This window comes from Haliotis asinina, chromosome 11 (assembly GCF_037392515.1).
Source record: "Haliotis asinina isolate JCU_RB_2024 chromosome 11, JCU_Hal_asi_v2, whole genome shotgun sequence".
Lineage (NCBI taxonomy): Eukaryota > Metazoa > Mollusca > Gastropoda > Lepetellida > Haliotidae > Haliotis > Haliotis asinina.
Window position 1 is genome coordinate 1380390 of NC_090290.1, and position 21723 is coordinate 1402112.

At 41.1% G+C, this 21723-nt stretch overlaps 1 protein-coding gene across 1 annotated transcript in view; it reads right to left on the bottom strand.

The window, feature by feature from the left end:
• Positions 1–21297, bottom strand: part of LOC137256258 (parathyroid hormone/parathyroid hormone-related peptide receptor-like) — a 78091-nt gene extending 56794 nt beyond the window's left edge. Inside the window, exon 1 of the mRNA XM_067793990.1 lies at positions 21224–21297. Within this exon, the coding sequence (XP_067650091.1) occupies positions 21224–21247 (24 nt within the window). The 5' untranslated portion in view covers positions 21248–21297. The remainder of the gene's footprint in view (positions 1–21223) is intronic.
• Positions 21298–21723: the final 426 nt, after the last annotated feature.

Here is a 21723-nt window from a genome sequence, read left to right on the forward strand (position 1 = left end):
AATAGGTGAGCTGTGTTTGGTTTTGCAATGGGTAACATGATGGCTGGTGGTGTACAATGACGAGTGGGGGTGGAGGTGGTGGTGGGAATGGGAAGGTGGGGGGGGGGGGTTTGGAGGAAAGGGGTGGGGTACAAGACGCAGTTGCCATGCATGCAGGAAGCAAATACACTGTAAGTCTCCATGGTCTCATTGTAGTGATCTGGCTTCAGCTGTTGCCAATATATAGCCTGCTTTAATAATATTGTATTGTCCTTTATATTTAAAATATTTTATGTTTAGTATCTTGTTTGTTAAATGTATTTCTTTGATAATCTAGCTGCTTTACAGACCTCTGCAGACAGGCAAGTATAATATCAAACTTTATATTTATTTATTTTAAAAATTTACAACTTTCTTAGTCCCGATATGGCTGCCTGAAATACTGCCGACGTGACTTAGATTTCAGCTGACCCACTCACTCCGTTGCCTCTTAGTGGATTTATAGAGTGACTAGTAATCTCTGAAAATGCACAATTAAATGACTTTAGTCTCAAAAAGTGCACCATTTCACCTGAGGGAAATACAGCTGCACTTAGCACTTTGTATTTCATAAATGACTGGTCGGCATATAAAATGTCGTGATGGAGGATCTGTGGAACAAACCAGACGGACTGCGTGTAATTTCACATACAACCAACAGTAACACTGTGCAGTACATTCTATACTAGTGATAATACACACCAATAATCATCACTCATTCATCAGCAACAACCAGTCTTACGAAATGCAGTCACATAATCAATATTAGTACTACAAACGCTATTTCACCACATCCATTGGTCGTGTGATATAGTTTGTTTCAAAACAGTCATAAGTCGTGAAACAATCAGTGCCACAACAATCAATAGTAGGACAAGCGTAACTTCAATATAACCGTAATTCATATAAATAGTCCCATCTATTCTAAATACAGCAGGTACAACGCACAAGCGTTGAGAACAAGGGCTGTACCGTAATATCACCAGGAGTTGTAATGTTGGAGTAGTTTAGAAGGGGACAACACATCAAGCGTTCAGAACAAGGGTACCACCACAATATCACCAGAAGTTGTAATCTTGGAGTAGTTTAGAAGGGACAACACATCAAGCGTTCAGAACAAGGGTACCACCACAATATCACCAGAAGTTGTAATCTTCGAGTAGTTTAGAAGGGACAACACATCAAGCGTTGAGAACAAGGGCTGTACCGTAATATCACCAGAAGTTGTAATCTTGGAGTAGTTTAGAAGGGACAACACATCAAGTGTCGAGAACAAGGGCATTACCGCAACATCACGGCGTGAGACACTTGCATTACAGAAACAGCTGCTACAAAAATAACGCCCCTCTAAAACACCCTTCCACTCCGGCAGGGAACACATAATTGATGACCGGAATTCATTGTGGTATGTCAGTCAGGGGATCCCAGCGCATGATTTCCGGCTGTTACGGAGTGTGCGAGAACTGGTGAAGCTGCATTTATACGATCTCAAATGCCGATGATAAAATGGAGGTCGATGTCCGGCTCTTTGTGTTATACCACATTTGCAGGGAGCTGGACTGCTCACAACCTGTGTGATAGTTGCCCTATTAAAGTGCCCGGCAATAAGACACTGTCCCTATATTGAAACACTCGTACGAAGACAGAGGATAAGAAAACCTAACCTAGAAAATATGAGCTCAGCAGTAGTGACGGTGAATATTCACACAGGAAGTTCTTTTTCTGACATCCCCATTGAGATCAACGTGTACAAGAAATAAACACTCATTCGTAACCGGAACAGACTGTATCGTATCTCAACAATTCCGTAACTATATAAATATTTGTGACTTGTGAATTGCAAAGGTTGCAGAGAGGAATAGTCAGGGTACAATGATTGATTCCCTCCTGCAATGCCTGCACTGGTGAAAATACAATGAAAATGTTCAGGTGGCTTTTCCTTGTCAAATAACAAGCTGCCAGGTATGTAAGTACTTTTGGCAGGTCAAAAAGAATTATCACATTCCACAACTTGTCCAGAAGACAACCACCTAGTCTCTGAAGATGTATGGTTTTATTAGGAATAGAGTTTGAGTAAGGTACGATCTTCCAAATGTGATCCTTTGAAAGATCAAGACTTGCATCATTTAGAACTATGGTAGTACAGTAACGACCGAGCGAACCAGAAAATAATGTGGTTCAGGAACTGTGGGGGACAGACCTTCTATTTGAGCCAGTGAACAATCTTGTACAACATGTCATTTAGTTCAAGTCAGTAATCTGATACATCTGTCTGTACTAACATGGACTTAATTGCCTCCTCTCGTAACATTTTATTTTTAACGCCTCGTCACACAAATCAAGGATACCAGCTTCTAGTTTTAAAAGAATCGTCATTAATACGAAATGACACGAAGTTCCCACGAAGGAAAATATTTACGTTTGTTTGTTTAATGTTAAATCTTCCACATGAATGTATTTCTGCAACAAATAGACTTTATCTTGTAATCAAAGATGTTATACGTGCCACATGCAATCAGCAGCAGGTCCTGTGTCCACAGGAGTGTATCCACAACACCCACGTGTGACTACACAACAGTCTGAATTGGTCATCTCCACTGCAATCAATTTGAAATCTGTCAGGTCAAGTCTGATCCTAACAACGACCACTAGACGAAAGAGAGGCTTACCGGAAGCAGACCGAATATCGATCTAAATTGCAGAACTGTTTGTGGCAGGTCGTAAATGAGGTATGGTAGTAACTGGATTAAACCACCACGTGTTCGACACCATGATGACATTTAAGAATACATCAATCGATTAAAGGTTAGACATCATTCATTGTCGAAATCGCTTCAGCATACACGTGAAGACCAGGGAGTTGCTAGCTTTGGAGTCACAATGCAAAATAGATGTAAAAAGTATATGAATGGGTCACAGATTAATCCATCAATGATGGCACAAAGGTTTCGCATAATGGCCTGTCCTTCTAGTGGCCTCTCGCACAATTCGTACAAGAAGGATTTCCCCGGTGCCTGACGCCACAAAGCAGTACTAAAGCTAATCGGCGAGTCGCGATCAGAGCATGAAGTGAATGTCAAGACATTAAGTAATGGCGCCGAAATAGCTTTCTTTGATAAATCAAATTGGAGGACAATTCCTACAAATGCTCTGCGAATTTTAAATTATTTTAGTGGCTGATAATTTAAAAGTATCCCATTTAACAATATATTTCTCGATAACTAAAATTCTAATAAAATCCTCAAGCAATGCTTAATGAGAAACAGGAGCAATCTTAACTTGAACAAGAAGACAAAAATCATCAATATCCCCCGCAAAATATTCTTCATAGATATGTCTATTAGTTATGTTTAGGTGTGCATATGGCAAATTGGACTAAGAGTATCCTAAGGTTTTTAGGTTCTGCTTCAGAAAGGAGCACTGTCACCAGATTCAGTAGATGCAAAAGGTGTTGGCATGGAAGCACACAAGAATATATGTAGAATTCCAAGATACCAGAGGGCACTAGTATACAAGCACATATATCCATCCATGTGCCATGTTTGGTGCAGAAATTTTTAAAGTTCTGCTCCGGGAAAGACACCAAAGACACAAGTACACCAGATCTATCTGTGTGAATAGTTTGGTTGAGAAATAGTAAACGGTTTTGAACTTCTGCTCAGGTAAAGACAGCTGAGATCGGACGTACGTATGCACGGACGCACGAACGGCCGGAGCGCATTTGATGCCTCTCGCAAAACGCGTTGTGGGGACAAAAATTATTCTGCAGTTGATTCCCATTTTGCTTTGTCCTACGGGATCTCGGAGTTACTGCTGAACTGGGGTTCAAAGTTCAACTTCCTGTACGGGGAAATGAAAATGGTTAACCAGTCTCAAGTGTACATATACACATTTAATAGCTGTTAGCGATTCGCTTTATATATATATATATTCTGTGTGTGTGTGTGTGTACACACACAATGGAAGTACATGAAATAACACCTGGTTTTGAGTAGCCTGTATGCATTGTTTCACGGGATGGTCAAGGGTTGTATTTACCTGTCGTTAAATTGTAAAATGTAGGAACCTAAACTGTCACAAATAGATCCTGCAATCCATTATTACAGGGTAGAGTACTCAATGCATTGTATGAAGACATGTCAGAAGGTGTCATCAAGGGTTAAACGAGCTAACGTTTTTTCCTTGAACATCACAGAATCTCTAACACAGCGAGGCATGCAATCTCGACTGTCTGCACAAAATTCACCCTGCTTCAACATGTTTGTCAACAGATACACTGACCACAACTTTGGTAATTTATTTGTCAATACACGGTCAATGATTGTGTCTGTAATATTTTGAAATGACATAAACTAGCTTATATAAAACACGAACAATTTACTTGGTACCCTGAAAAACTGACAATTAATCAGGCAATATTTGCTCATTTCTTAGTGGTCATTGCAAACATTGGAAAGTAATTTCTACATAGGGTTCAATGGTAACACCGTTGTCCGATCCACGAGATAACGTGATACCAAAACACGAGAAAAGGCTTAAAAACAGAAGATAAATTCTCCCCTTTCTTTCAGCACAAAGGACCCGTGAAGGTTTGGGGTAGAATAGGCCTTCAGCAACCCATGCTTGCCATAAAAGGCGACCATGCTTGTCGCAAGAGGCGACTAACGCGATCGAGTGGTCAGACTCGCTGATTTGATTCCCAATTACGCAGATCAGTTTTCATGCTTGTGATCTTGTCTAGACTCTATTATTACAGACCACCGCCATATAGCTGGAATATTGTTGAGTGCGGCGTAAACCAAAACTCACTCACTCCAGCACAAAGGAACCACTCTCCCCCATCATCACGTTTTTCCTGTCCCAACCCCCTCCTCTAATACCATCCCCACCCCCTCGCCTGTCTCCCATCCCAGCCTCAGGTGTTTTATTGACAATTGTAATGCTTATCACGGTGTTGAATTTCAAGGACAGATTAAAACTGTCACATGAAACCACTAGCATATATTTATGACAATGGACACTACTCTCAGCATCTTAGCTATTTTCTTGACTTTGACATTCCCGCTGAAGTCCAATGAAAATTAGCACTTTGTGTTTCCGTAGTTATGATAAAATTTGACACGTTTGTCCGTGTTCTGGCCAACTTCTAAGTCGAATTAGTCTTGTGTTCATTTGATATACATTTTCAAGCATTGGCTGGCCCAAGGCATTGAGAACCATGGTACTAATTAGGCTAGCTGAACTGAGTGAGTGAGTGAGTTTAGTTTTACGCCGCACTCAGCAATATTACAGCTATATTGCAGCGGTCTGTAAATAATCGAGTCTGGACCAGAGTCTGGACCAGTGATAAACAACATGAGCATAGATCTGCGCAGTTGGGAACAGATGACATGTGCCAACCAAGTCAGCGAACCTGACCACCCGATTCCGTTAGTCGCCTCTTACGACAAGCATAGTCGCATTTTATGGCAGACATGGGTTGCTGAAGGCCTGTTCAACCCAGGGACCTTCACGGATCTCTAGCTGAACTGACTAATGTCCCTAAACTTGGAAATAAGGCCCGACATCCACCAGTTGTCTGCCATGAGGACAGATTACAAGCACAACTGCGATGTAAAGGTCATGCACGTGGACAAAAGCACCAAGTCTAGTCTGCATCACAGTCCCTAAACCATATTATTTTTTTTCAGCAGCGCTGAAGCCCTACATGAAGGAAGACTTCCCAGGTCCTGAATCTTGGGCTCCTTTTTTAATTTAAACGGGTTTATTTGTTAAAATCCAAATTATATATTCAGAGACTAAGCGTTAGTCTACCAGTCCTATAGTGTTTATCATTCAGATATCAGATAATCTGATATCGTTTACATTTACGCTTTGTCTTTCATATTTCTTACACCTTCAAATGTCCTCCACGCGTCCACAATAAAACGTCCTTGTCAAAGAAATTGATAGTTGATAGTGTATCTCTATGAAATTGTTGTTGAACATGGTCATCAAAAGTAGAAGCGTTACCACCAAAGACAGGATGTTGTTCGACATACAGAGACAAGATGACTGTTGGAAAGTCGAAGTCCACGCACTTTTAGCCCGGCCTTCAACCAGGACATGACGTGTCAAGCAAAGACTTTGAAGGACAGCCATTAAAACACCCGAGGCAACTGTACGTTTTTAGGCTCAGTAACTGGGTAAATTTGCACTATAGTTAAAAACATATTATCATGATAGTCAGAAGCCTCACCAGAATAACAGCGAAAAGTGCTTCGTGAAAATGTTCTGCTAAACCATTTGTGTTTTGTTCAAGCAGAGCGGAAAGAGTGTTGATTACTGTAATTCGTCCCGACAAGGAAACTGTCGGAAAGGCTCTGTTCCGAGTCAGACATCGTGTCTCAATAACCTGCCTCTAAATGATCTTCTTTATATAACTTGCTCAAAACAATCCCCATCTGTCACGATTCACGTGGCTATTTCAGCTGAATACAACATGTTTTCCAGGAAAGGGACACTTCATGAATATTCATTATTTGTAATAAAATAGTCCCGGCGGCGAATGTAGCGCAAGGAGAACCTAGTGACATTATGGATCGGAAATACCTACGCCAACCCTTTAAAGGGAGAGTGCAATTCAAATAACTCAGTTACAATGGTTTTTGACTTGTTGAGAAGGGACACGTATATTAAACGAGAAGAATAATTAGTGTGTGATTACAAATGGCATGACCCCCGTGACTACGTAAAGCACTTTGGAATGCCACGAAACGTATTATTTCCAACTGTCGGCTCAGGAACCTCACTCTCTGCAATCCTCAGAATATAGATACGTTCCCTAGTTATTTTCTCAGCCGACACTGTGCGTGAGTTTGTATCCAAGTTTCGCTCTGACTATAATGCGCTATTAGCAGCGAACACGTGTTCGACAGCTAGGTTTCATGGCGGTGAGCTAGCCTAACAGTCAAAGAGTCGTCACCCTTCGTCACGCCGAAGACGGGAGTTCACTTCCCATGATGGTGAGAATGCGTGAAGCCCATCTCTGGTGTCCCCCGCCGTCATATGGCCAAGTGTAAAACCAAACTAACAATTATCATATGGTACAGGAGTCACTGTGCGATTGATGTTTCGAGTTTTAACTGCTGGCGCACAACATGTTTGACATGACATGCTATGTCTGACGCTAGGTGACGTGAGGCTTGGCGTCGGTTCGTGCACGTGTGTAACTACATGCACGCACGTGTTGGTACGCACGCCACCCCTACTGTAACGCCATCTCGAGGTTTTACACTCCCAAAGCAGTCAGACCCTGTACACAGGGGCCAAGTCGACCTGTCCGTCTCTCATCCTTAAATATAAAGTACAAGGCAGGGTACAAGCAAATACCATTATATGATATATCTCGATATGACCTGTCTAGCTTTGTCTTTTAGATCTTGAGGATGTCCATTCTTGAGAATTTGAGCTCCGAAAAGATGAATGAAGCGGAAAAACATTACTTAAAAGACGCAGTGTATCCTTCGTGCATAATGGTAAAAAAATAACCACTATATTACTTTAGTTAATTTAATTTGACTCGGATGTAAAGGGTTGACATTATTTCCATTATTAAAGTCCTGGGGTAGTGAGCTTGGGAAAGAGCAAAGTAAATGTCTATCCAACTATGAATGTAATCAGATCTGCAAGAAGCACGTGCCATATGTCTGCACCATGAAAATGAGCACATGTAAGCTCAAATTAGCCTCACTTACACCTCACGGCTCGTTTGTGTTTAACCTCAAATCCATACGGGATCATAAAAAGCAATTTTAGGCGTTCTGTTTAGTATCTTTGACATTATATAATTAGATGGGTTTTTTAAAAGTGTAATGACCTGTCACAATACAGGAGTACCTCTAATGGACCAGACCCTTTAACAACATACACGTATTTTGTGGCATGTGGTTTACTTCCGAAATACGCCCAAATCTCTTTTTTGGGTGTAGAAGATACGCAGTTGGTATTATCCAGTACTCTGGTAATTGTTGCCATGTAATATGCTAATGTGTCCCACCCAGATTCCAATTGGATTTTCGGTTTCTAATGACTTGACTGCTTCATTAGCGAGGAGAACCCGATGCATGCAGGCCTCACAGGAACATTAGGTTTCATGGTGTTCACAGTCAAGATTTCCATTTCTGAAATTGATTCCTGATCACAATTTTTGTTTTGCCAGTCTATATACTTATAAATACTAGACTGTTGACTGAAACGAGACGAATTCACATTTCATCTGAGCTACAAAACAGGAGCAGGTTTCACTGGCAGTTATCTTAAAGACGACCTTGGCCTTTCTCATAAACACAGTTGAAAATGCTAAAGTTAATGTGTTTCATTTACCTGCTGGTAACGGTGGGTCCGAAACTGACAATGACATTGACCTTCCAACAAGGTAGTGTTCTAAATAATCATCTTTCATTTTAATGACATCTTTGTGATATCATTGGTAAACGTTACTGCTTTTTCATTTCTCGTGACCTTGGCGTTTAAGCGGTATCGACCACATAAGATGCCAATAATCTTTGTGAAGCAGCCATCAGAACATTCACAAGTGACGATTGCATCTTTTCTGCAAACATGAAACAATACAGCTAATCACGCCGATCTTGTGATCACGTGATGGGCTGCCACTATCGACCCTAAAACAGTATATTTTCAGAAATGCTTCACTGTTGATTGTAAATAGCTTTGATCTGGTAAAAATGAGCTCATTGACAATATAATAAGCCGACTTTGAACAGTTATGGTTTTGCCCGTGACCCGTGGTATCATAAAGACGCCGTATTTCGACATACCGAGCATATTCTACACATCCCCGTCGTAAACCTTGCTGATGTCACCCACAGATGCAAGACCTTGTCTAAGAGCACCATGAGAACACACTACATTCTCCGCAATTCTTGCTGATCGTAAAACGGTAATAAAATCCCACCAAAGTCAGGCGTGACGCTACGTCAAGTTAGTGTCGAGGTGAAACATATTACAGAATGAGAACTAACAAGGAATTGGTGAAACGTCACTTTGACTTCGTTAACACAACATAAGACCACTACTCAAGCAGTAATAGGACATAACTTTCAGATGTTTGACATTGCCTGGCATGAACCATGTTTATTTAGAAACAGTTTGGTCACTTGATGTACTTGTGAGTACACAAAGCGCAATTGTCTTTTTTTATTTTTTAAAGTCTTTAATAACCCTCTCATCTACAAGTCTTCAAATATTCCTTACTGACCTTGAACTTATTCTGTTTAGATCAACTATTACAAAATGTCAGGAAAGATTGCCATGGCAACTTGAAATAATACAGCCATAATCCTGTTCTTATACATGGAACCAACCCAAGTTGTGGAAGGTTTCGTAAACACTGATGTTAATATTAAGAATCGCATCTTTAGAATTATCCATTCCTCATACACCGACTATGACGTGACGTTTCAACACGTTTGAACTTAGACCTTGATCTTAGACGGTTTTCAGCCCATTACAGCATGTCATCTTTCGGAATTTCATAGCCATATTTCGGGTGTCCATGGAAGAATTTCGTCAGAATAGTATGTGACTAACCCTTTAGCAGCAATTGAAAAAGTTTACAGTTTAACTTTGGGGTTTGCAACTTAAAAGCAAACAGGAAATAATGCCATGAATCACCCTGATCCTGTGATCACGTGATCACATGTCACAACTGACGTTAGACCCTATTGTTTAGTTCTGGTGCAAATGACCCCATTATTTACATAATATGCCTACTGTAACTGTTATGGTTTCCGCGCGTGATCTACGCCGTTATAAAGACCCAGTATCTCGACATACCGTTCATATTCTACACGCACCCGTCGTAAACTCGCCTGCTGTATTTGACCCACAGGTGCGAGTGATTTTGTCTATGGGTAGTTTACAGCATAATTTACATTGCCCGTAACTTGTACGTCAGTTACGTTCATCTAATACGGCACACGGTACGACGATGAGGTCATGGTGAAATGGATAATAGAGAATGAAAAAAAAGAAACAGCGGGAGCAGATTATAGCGCTTATCGTTCGAGAACGGCAGATCGTGTGCACGATATAGGGACATCGTTTATACGGTAATGGGGTGTCGAACCAACGTCAGGTGTCTCACATAGTTGGACCTTCCTTGGCTACTGGGTTCTATTACACAGATATCATGCATCTGGCGGTGGGTAGCCCAGTGGTTCAAGAGTTCGCTCTTCAAAAACCTGGGTCCGATTCCCCACATGGGTACAATGGGTGATGACCATTTCTGGTCCACCGCTGAGATATTGTTGGAAGATTGCTAAAGACGGCGTAAAACTAAACTTACTATGAGTGCATGTCATGTGATGCATGCTCCTGAGATGCTACCAGAGAGGTCCACAGCCACAACATGGCTAAATTTTTTAAACCCTGCCTATTTGAATTCAGGACTGGCAGGATGGAGAGATGGACAGATTAGGATGTCTCAGACGTATAAGTGAGATACCATTCACGCTCTTTTCTACGTGGATAAACCTGGCAACGTCGTGTAAATCCTGATCCGCTGACTTGACAAATTACGTTTATGTAATAATTGAAGTGATGACACACTAATTATGATGCGTCAGCAGACGCCCCTTGTTTACTGTGATCAGTTGCAGGTAAGCTTGATCCCCAGCAGTTACATAACGGGCAGATGTACCGAATGAACGTCTGTCTCTGAATAAGAGGTTAGCACTATGCCTATGACGACTTGTCGTATTGTAGGTGTACATATTATTATTACCCTGCTCATGTGTAATCTGTACATGGTGTCATTGACCTTTAGGCGGTTGTGTTGATAACACATCGTTACATGGCGTGGCAAAAGCACGTCAACCCACGTCACACGTGATCATCTGGCGGTAGTTGCGGTGAGCTAACGTGATCATCTAGCGGTAGTTGCAGTGAGCTAACGCGATCATCTGGTGGTAGTTGCATTGAGCTAACGTGATCATCTAGCGGTAGTTGCAGTGAGCTAACGCGATCATCTGGTGGTAGTTGCAGTGAGCTAACGTGATCATCTGGTGGTAGTTGCATTGAGCTAACGTGATCATCTAGCGGTAGTTGCATTGAGCTAACGTGATCATCTAGCGGTAGTTGCATTGAGCTAACGTGATAATCTAGCGGTAGTTGCATTGAGCTAACGTGATCATCTGGCGGTAGTTGCATTGAGCTAACGTGATCATCTAGCGGTAGTTGCAGTGAGCTAACGTGATCATCTAGCGGTAGTTTTGGACCTGAACACAAATCCTTGCAAACACAATTGCCAAACCGATCGACACAAAATACTACTTGTCAAGTCTGTTGTTAAAAGAATGCATGTTTGTTTGTTTTTTTATTATTTTTCGTAGTCGATATGTAAAAACATGTTTACGCAGAGGCTCTTTTAATAATGAATCTGAACAATCAATGGTGTCAGTTGATATTGCCGCCCCCACAAAGTGAAGTACGTATCAACCCGTCTCCGTGGGTAAATGTACTATTACAGGGAAATGACAACCATACATCAATGTTGTTTCAGGGTGGTGCATTTCATTTTCAACAGTGCTGCAAATCTGTTACATTGTTTCTGTTAAGATTCGAAGGCAATAATGTGTTTGTGGGCAATCTGGAATAATTCGGAACACAATCCTGCATCGTCTCATCCAGTTTGTTACAGAGTGTTCAAGAAGCGACAAACACACAATACAAAGAGCCAGTCTCTCTGGTCTCTTATAACATACACACTATACAAGGAGTCAGTCTCTCTCGTCTCACATCACATACACACTATACAGAGAGCCAGTCTCTCTCGTCTCACATCACATATAGACAATTCAGTTTAATCACATCATAACTAGAGATATATAGGTATAACCAGGTATATGTCTCAAGCTTGACCACAGAAGATTGTTAAACCTGTGTAAATTGCTAAAATCAGTACTTGTGTATTTATCAACCACTGTATTAGCATTCCCTCTTTGTGGTCTCATGCAATTCCTCTGCAGTATTTTCATTGGTAAAGAATCTTCATTGTGCTCTACAATTATCAGCTGTATTAATATTTCTTTGTTATTTGTAGCGTTAATATCGAGGTCTTTCACGAACGTGTTTCTGGTAAAGTTATTTTTTCATACTGGACATGGTGACATAACGCTAAAGTAGGAACTGGGTGAATAAATTAAAGCACAGCCTGCTTTCAGTTGCCCCGAGCTCCTCAATACTGGAGATGCAGTCCTGTAATTTAACCACTTCTGTACATTTTAATCCGAATCCGTTTCTGCAGATATTTCAGAGCTATTATTCTTTACTCATAGAGGACGAATCTACTGGCACTTCAAGAAGAACCATTCTACAGGACGAAAAAGTATGTCTGAGGCGACTCGGAGTGTCATCAACGTCTTGAAGTGTGTGACGTTTCCAATCTCAGAACTTCTAAATCAAAATGTAAAAACAAAACTCAATAATCAGCACTTTTTTCTGAAGAGTATGATTGAGTTGTTCATCGGAGAATTCTTTAAATTAGGTCATGATGACAGCGTAAGACAGTTGCTTTTTCATTGACCTTTTTACGCCATAGTATGAGTCCAGTTCGCTTGAACATGGGAGTCAGATAGCTCCAGGCCTGTCCTCTAACAACGTGCACAGATGGCAAAATGTGTGTTGCATGGTAGTACAAGCGATCCAAGAGTCTATTTAAATCCTTTGAGTTGGTGTCTTTGATTCTTTCTTTTATTCTTTGTCTTTGAAACAAGTCCAAAATTACAGAAAATATTCTTAGCTGTGAAGTTGGTGAACTTGAAATACCACAGTATCGCAGTGCCACACTTAAAGGCACTATACCTCGCCATACAAATAAATTTTGCATTTCTGCCAAGAATACAAACTATCAGCTCTAAGGGAAGCTACCACATAATTTATTTTAAAAAATGACGTATTTAAATTATAATTTTAGATTGAAAAGTTCGAATGAAATATTCAACGTTATATTAAATCGGCTCTCTACCGGTCGAACATTATTTCAAGCGAAGCTCTAAGAGTTATGCCTTTACGGGCGCTCTTCACGAATATCATATACGAACTGAAACTAGTTCTTGTAAAATCGCCAACTTCAAGACTTCTCCGTTTGGCAGCTGCTGGCCTCGAAGCTTCCTTTACCGATTTCAGACAAGTCGTAAGTCTTTTGCATCAATAGGAGACTAAAGAGAGTCCATATGCCCCATTAAATTATAATACTAGCTAAAATATAAGCTAAAATATTGACACATAGCGCTTTCAAGTGTTTAGGTACATGATGCATGAACTTCAATTTCTTGATAACAAATGGAGTCATGCCGTCCATCTACCCCACCCTCACTGCCGTCCATCTACCCCACCCTCACTGCCGTCCTCTACCCACCCTTTCACCTCCCTCCGACTGAGGCCATCCCAAGAGAGAGTCTGAGGACGTCTACCCCCATCATAATCTCCTCACTGAGATGATTGATTGAACTACATGATTGATCCTTACCGATCATTCCTTCATCATAAAAGAGAAACAAATGGCTTCTCCTTTTTGTAAAACTAAAAGATAAATGTCATATTTCTCCATGCTCAAAATGCAACAATTTACTGATGAATCCCATATTTAGTTAGACTCCATGGTAAGCGGAACTGCTTTTTGGAATTGGAATTACGAAAACTCTTTTGTAAATGTACAAATACAATCTATCATGGTAAGATCTCGAAAGATACGCGGTGTCACCTTGAAGATGACAAGAAATTGATGGTTTTCACAAAATTCAGGTGCAGAGTTCTATCATCTGTAAAATCGCAAAAAGCTAAACAACATTCACATACAATAGCTTAAAAGACAGAAACGGCTTTTGCCATGCGGAGACGAGAGCTGCCAGACTGTACTTATGTCGATGGCAGGTTATGCTATGAGCTGAATACTTTGTGTGTTTCTGATCACAGAAACCTAGAGTGTCCTGCTATGAACTGAACATTGTTTTGTGTTTATGATCACAGAAACCTAGAACGTCCTGTTTACGTCGGTGGGACTTGTCTGAATGTGGGAACTATTTGATTAACATGTGCTTTGACGAGAAGCTTTGTCTTGGAAGTAAACTCTTTATCCCTAGAATGAACTTGGTTTGAAAAAATAAACGTCAGGTTCGACAAAACATTAAATTTAACGACACATTACTGGGTATACAAGTTTTGCTTGTCAGATTTTCAGCGTCTTTCCCGTGATTCATGTGAAATAAACTTCCTCCTGGTCGTCTGAGGGAATTATGAACCCTCCTGGCGCTTCTGGGGGGATCTCAAATATGCTGGTCCTTGATGCGAAAGTCAGGGCTGTGAAAAAATGCTGAAAGTTGCGTTTAAACCTGTTGCATTTATTTTGAAATGTGCAAGTGTGTGTGTGTGTGTGTGTGTGTGTGTGTATGTGTGGTTTTATGTGTGTGTGCGTGTGTGTGTGCAATCTGTACTTACGTGTGTGTGTTAGTGTTTTGAATGTGAGTGTAAATCTGTGTGTATGAGAGAGAGTATGTTTATGGTTGTGTGTATATCTGTGTGTGAGAAAGTGTATGTTTATGGTTGTGTGTATATCTGTGTGTGAGAAAGTGTATGTTTATGGTTGTGTGTATATCTGTGTGTGAGAGAGTCTATGTTAATGGTTGTATGTGTTGTGTCGGCGTGTTTTAGTTCTGATTAAAAGCCACACTCAGCAATATTCCAGCTGTGTGGCAAATATCTGTAAATAATTGACACAAGACCAGACAATTCAGTGATATCACTTTTTAGTACTGACAAGGTGTAACACAGGTACCCTACACAGACACACACAATACATCCCTCGATCAACAGTCCTTGTTTAACCCCTTAACGCCACAAGGTGTAACACAGGTACCCTACACACACAATACATCGCTTGTCTAACAGCCCTTGTTAACCCCTCCCGCTCTTTTTGTCCTAAAATTTTGTTATATGGCCATTGAAACTCGGATGAAAATGACCATTGAAAGTCGGATCCCGAAGACCAGGTAAGGTAACAATAAGCATCTTTTAGCGCGATTTGGTTTGACACGGGCTGGAATCAAACCTCGACCTTTCCTTGTCCGGACACCTATCTTCCAGTTGGCACAAACGTCCTGTCTCTGCTGTTTTACATCGTCTAACTTTCTTGGTACTAAAAACGAAAGCCGTCACCAAGGGGTGAGCGAATTTTCATCAAAACAGGCTTCGTTGAAACACAGATAACCACTTTCTATTTATGGCAGAAAACCTTGATGCTGACAACATGTAGATGACAAGGTCCTTATGCGTCAAGTCAGCGAACTTAGGTACGTATGCACAAAGTCATTTAAAGCTACATCACAACAGCCGGATCGCTATGTCGCTGTACACACAGACAATGAAACATATGTCAAATGTCAACTGTCGTATATGATAAATGTAGTCTCTGAAAATTGTAGAAACAGTCTCTGAAAACAGATACCGTTCCCACCGTCTGCACTCCGACTATACACGTCTACAGAGCAACACATGGTTCACAGGAAGGTCAACCGTTGACTGTGAACCATGTCTTCGAATGTCTCGACGCTGTGGCCATGATGAACAATTTGATCAGAACCTCCCGTTAATGGGGAATAATGCATCATTATTTCCGCCTGTCCAGTCCAATCGTATTTGGGGCGAATGGACACATGGTCAAATAGTCATGGTACAATGGTTGAAATAAAGATCAAGGTGATGTTTATGTTGAGTTCTCATCTGAGTTCTGCCCAAATCAGGAGAAATGACATACGGTATTGGAAGGACGTTAGGCGAAATTGATTGAACGAGTTGAATCAACTTGCCTCGGTCAAGCCACCGTGTGCCATGTTAGTTTAGAACTACAGGTGCAGTAATATCATGTTTGATGAATTTTAGGAGTTCGGATATGGTGACTCAGTGAACGAATATGGTTTACACTGCTTTGAGGAGTAATACAGAACTCCATGTTAGAGAACACAAATGGGTCTCACATATTGGACAGATATTGGGAAAAGAGCCGAGGTCTTCAACATGTCTAACAAACGACTTAGAGCCCCGCAAACGAATAACAAACAAAAGCATGCTGATAAATTCTAAGATTCGGAGCATGGGACCCAACATCCCTCCCACAAGGGATGCGTCCCGTGTTTGAATTTATCTTCTGCAACACATGCTTGTCATAATAACCGAATAATAGGATCGGGTGATGAGGTTCTCTGACATGGCTAACACAGGTCATCGTGTCAAGGTTGTATAAACCGATGCTCATGCTGTTCATCACTGTCTCGGCCGGACTCGATTATGTACAGACCGCTGCCACACAGCTGGAATATTGCTGAGTGCGGCGTTATACAACCAAACAGCCAACCTAAGGGACGTACCACCAATGGCGCTAGCAAGTGGTTACCTTGTTCAAGGTTGTGTTTTTACCTTTGGTATTTCATGGTGTTAGAGCAATAAATAAATAGAGCCATTTTTAATTTTAGGTCAGCGGTGAACATCACATTTCCAGTTGATGATAAACAAGCAGAGAAGCCCGGCGCTGATACTGGGGTAGCCCCGTCACGCGAGTTCCATTTCCAGATAATTCCATCATCCTTGGAAAATGTTAACAAGATACTTCAGTTTTTCACCGAAACTACAAACACAGGACCAAGTAGTTCTCCTGACTATATGTTTCACTGTGTACTGTTACAACTTTACTTGGTCTTCACTACATGACGAAGTCCTACATACGTCGTTCCTGATCGCGACCTCTACATACAACTCATCGTTTATAACACTGTTAAACAACTAAAATCAGTTACATCTTTGCGTTAAAGTGTCTTTGTTTAACACAGCAACACAGCACAATCACTGCTATCTTCATACTACGTGTATGGGCAACGGTAATGTTGGTTTGGCTCCCTCCCCCCCCCCCCCCCCCCACCACCATCTCATCCCTGGAGAGGCAGGATAAGTGGTTACATAGCTTCATCTTGCTGTACATCCGGGTTCTATTTTCCACATGGCTGCCTGTTTCTGGTATCTACGCGTAAATACTTTGCAATGTATAAAACATTAATGTATCGTGATGCGGAGCTGTTTTAAATGATGAAACGTGATCACTTCATCATGTCAACGTGAACGAGAGTACCCTACAGGTGAGGTAATGCTAGTGAAGTACAGTCAGATGAGCATGTGTGACGTGGGTGTTTTGACGTGTTGTCAGCTCAACTTTGTTATGTTAGCAACTACATGCACAGAAGTGTACTTTTACAAATGAGCATGACATTCGTCTTTATAGAAGTACAGTACACGACTAGACTCGTCTTCCAACTGACCGACGTTGATAACTGCTCAGAATCGTACTTACCAGCAACTAATCGCAGTGAACGAGGGGGTCTGTTGACCTATTGTACCATACCAGTAAGTAGCCATTTCCAATGTAGATATTACATAAAGCATGCTCACGTTATGTAATTTCGCGGATCAGTATGTACATGGCATTCGAGTAAGTTTAACTAAGGAGTATATATATACATGAGCCCGCACCCTCAAACGAGATCGGGTGAGGGGGCTAACTTGGCTGACAAATGCCAGCGTATACCAACGGCGTAGATCAATGCTCATGACGTTGAACCATAATTGTCACGTCCAGGGTCGACTATTTACAGACTGACGCCACATAGCTAGAATATTGGTGAGTGTTGCGTAAAATAAAATCTGACTGAGTTAAAATTCTTCGTCACATCGGCAATATTTCAGCCATATCGCGACGAGAACAAATGAGCATAGACACAGCGATTAACGGTATATTGTAAAGACCTGTCGACGAAGTCCAGTAAAACCAACTAGAATATCAAAGTAACAAGAACTAAAACTAGCACACATCTCTGAAATATGACTGCAAACGTGGACAATACAAACTGAATATAAAATAAGGCCACCCTAGGGACCATGGGGACTTACAGTACTTTGGCTACCTGCATGGATCTTGGCTGGATACATACCATCTCTTCAGCCATTGGTGACTGTACTGGTATGTAGCCACAATTAAACAACACTCTACGATTAACAAGTGTTTAGCGCTAAACTGCCTTGAGTTTGGGGACTTACGTACTCTCCCAGGAGGACATGTTACAGTACTTTAACTTCCTTCGAGGATACAGCCACTAACTATCTTAGATGCTGATTGAGTCTACCGATCATAAAACATCATTAATATATTCACAAAACATAGCGTTCAAAATAAATCAATCAACTTTATTTCCCAGTGATTAAATAACGATAAAATACCCCTCATTCCACGAACATACAGCATGTAGAAAGGGTGCTAGCATAATGCTCATAAATATACCACTAGGCGAACCCGCCGTCCTGTTTCCTTGGACAGATACTAAACTGGGTGTCGCGGTATAAAGCAACCTTAAAGTTACGCCATTCGTATGTCTGTATATGCTTTGTACAATGGCACCAAGTTCATTGAATTGAAAAGACCTTCAAAAACAGTCTGATCATGACCTACAATGAATCAATGCTACGGACATGTCCTGTTGTATCAGAGCACTACCACTACTACTGCTGCAGCAGCAGCTGCTGCTGCTGCTGCTGCTAGGCAAGTGAACGTTAAGTACCCACGGTCCCTAAAATGGTGACCTACCTTCAGTTGTTGGTGATCACGGTCCTTAGAATGGTGACCTACCTTCAGATGTTGGTGATCACGGTCCCTAGAATGGTGATCTACCTTCAGTTGTTGGTGATCAAATCAATCCTGCTTTAATATTGTTTTGTCATCTGTGTTTATATCTGTAATATTCTAGTTGTTTTACGGTCCTCAGCCGACAGTTTTTTTTTGTAATTTACCTATATTCATTAGGAAGTCATAGCTTGCTTTTAGTCACGGTATAGCTGAAATATTGCCGACGATACTTAAAATCTTGACTTCTTCACTCACTCACTACTACTGCTGCTGCTGCCACTACTACTGCTACTACTACTACTACTGCTACTACTACTACTGCTGCTGCTACTACTACTGCTACTACTACTACCGCTGCTGCTACTACTACTGCTGCTGCTACTACTACTGCTGCTACTACTGCTACCGCTGCTGCTACTACTACTACTGCTACTACTACTGTTTATTAACTTCTTCAGTGAACCAAATGAACCCGTATTATGCAGCAGATCTTCGGATTCCTGCGCTCAAAATCGTGCTCATCTCCCTGGGAATAATACAGACCAACGTTGCCTCTTGAGGGTTAACAGTCACACCGCCATCATATCCTTCTGGATACATACTTCACAAGCATATTTCAGATCAGTTATCAGCCTAATTGGCGATGCTGGCTTGTCTTTTGCGACTGCTGGAGTAAATGAACTTTGTTTTTGCAGACAAGAGAGACTGGTTGTAAACGTTGACGTTCTACATCAACTTCTGACCGTGTGAGGCACAGACTGACATTCTGTCACAAGGACACATTGAAAGCAACAGGTCTTGTTTCAAAGTGAACCATGATGATTTACAATAGAAAACAAATAATAGAGGAACTCACGCAAATGAACATATAATCGTATTAGAAGCTGAAGATGTGAATCCCATCTTCCTGGATACAACAGGACATACAAGTAAACCTATATTTTGTACGGAGATATGAACAAAGTATATATACACTGTAATCTAAAATATATCTACGTCTGTTCTTCTCTAACATGAATGTGTGAGGATGCGCTTCATGTCATGTCAATAAAAATATATGTACACTGTAATCTAAAATATATCTACGTCTGTTCTTCTCTAACATGAATGTGTGAGGATACGCTTCATGTCATGTCAATAAAAGTATATGTACACTGTAATCTAAAATATATCTACGTCTGTTCTTCTCTAACATGAATGTGTGAGGATACGCTTCATGTCATGTCAATAAAAGTATATGTACACTGTAATCTAAAATATATCTACGTCTGTTCTTCTCTAACATGAATGTGTGAGGATACGCTTCATGTGATGTCAATAAAAGTATATGTACACTGTAATCTAAAATATATCTACGTCTGTTCTTCTCTAACATGAATGTGTGAGGATACGCTTCATGTCATGTCAATAAAAGTAAGACTCGAATATTATTGGCGACCTGACGCCAACTACCTGCGGTTCAGTTAAGGTAACAACGCCGAAACAAATGTGTGAATTCCAGAAGGGGCGCTGTTCCCCATCACATTCAATAGAAGATACCGTTATCCAGATCACCTCCTCCGGGCAGAGTTTATCAATGATGTTGGTACTACTTACGAAGGTCAGGAGATAGGTACCTAGCTGGCAGCGTCGTACCATAAGTAGGGAAAAGACCGTACCCTGTCAGGAACTCGGTATTGAGCGGGAGGAAAAAGCCTGTTTCCGTGAGATATATATCAAATATACGACACATATCCAATGACATATACGCATACACACACAGGCGGGCGCACACAGTCACGACAAACATAAGCTGACGCACGCACTGTAACGACACACAGACGCGCACGCACGCACGCACAGTCACTACGCCATATAATACGATGTCGATTAAATACAATAGGCAGGATGCTATTACCCAAATGAAAGTCCACCACGCAACAAACATGTTTACGGCTCAGTAAACACTCAAATTCCTTCAGAGTTGTTTAGAGAAGTACATTCCGTCAATAGTATTAAACGCAATATGACAAACGTCTTCGCATTAGCCGACAGCAGCGACGTCAACCAAACATAACATACAGCTCCATGTACAGATATCCAGTAAAACCTGTAGCGGCAGGTAGCCATGAAAATCAATTCAAAAGGTTACTCCCCAAGTACAATGAAAACAAACCACACATGTAATTGGCCTGTCATCGCTAGATAGTATCGTGTTTGACCAACCGTCAGACAAGACGTCTAGCTCTATTCAGCTAACATATTAAACACAATCGCAAATCAAAATCAGAGCATTGGGTATTTTCTTAAGTTCTTTGGAATTGCTAGGACACAACGCCACGGCTAAGTTACGCTTGAGTTGTGGACTGACACGCCAATCTCAGATGACGTAATGGTGTCACACGAGTACCGCACACCCGTATACTGATGACCGAACCAGTTAAAGGTTCATTGCCCAAACGCCAATATGTCCAACCAAGCACGTAACAATGTTACACTTACCTCATCCGACATCGATGAATTCATGTTTCTTTTCTAATTCCCTCCTTGGGTAGTATTCGTCTTTTTGATCAACCTTATCGCCCCAGGCGCGTCACTACAGCGGAGGTAAACGTTTTGGATTTTTTCACAACGTTGCTTTTGATTAGTTCTCAGGGCAATGCTTTTAAACTTTTCAACAAGTTCCAGTTATTTGACACATCGTGAACTATTGAGAGTCTAGCTCCAGCGACGTTTCCACTTGATTCCTCCACCTACGATCAATGTGATGATGTTACCAAAGCGCCAGGCAATTGGTTTTACTATCCCCCGATGCTAATCTTAGTGCGTCAGCAAAGAAAATCACACACAATAGTTTTTCGTATTAGGTTTTCAGCAAATGTTAATCCACATTGTGACTGAGTTCCGTATCACGTTTAAGGAGTAAACATAATATCCATGAATTTCACCTAGTTGTAAGTCACAGATCACTTCGAAATTCAATACAGTATAAACTCCAAACA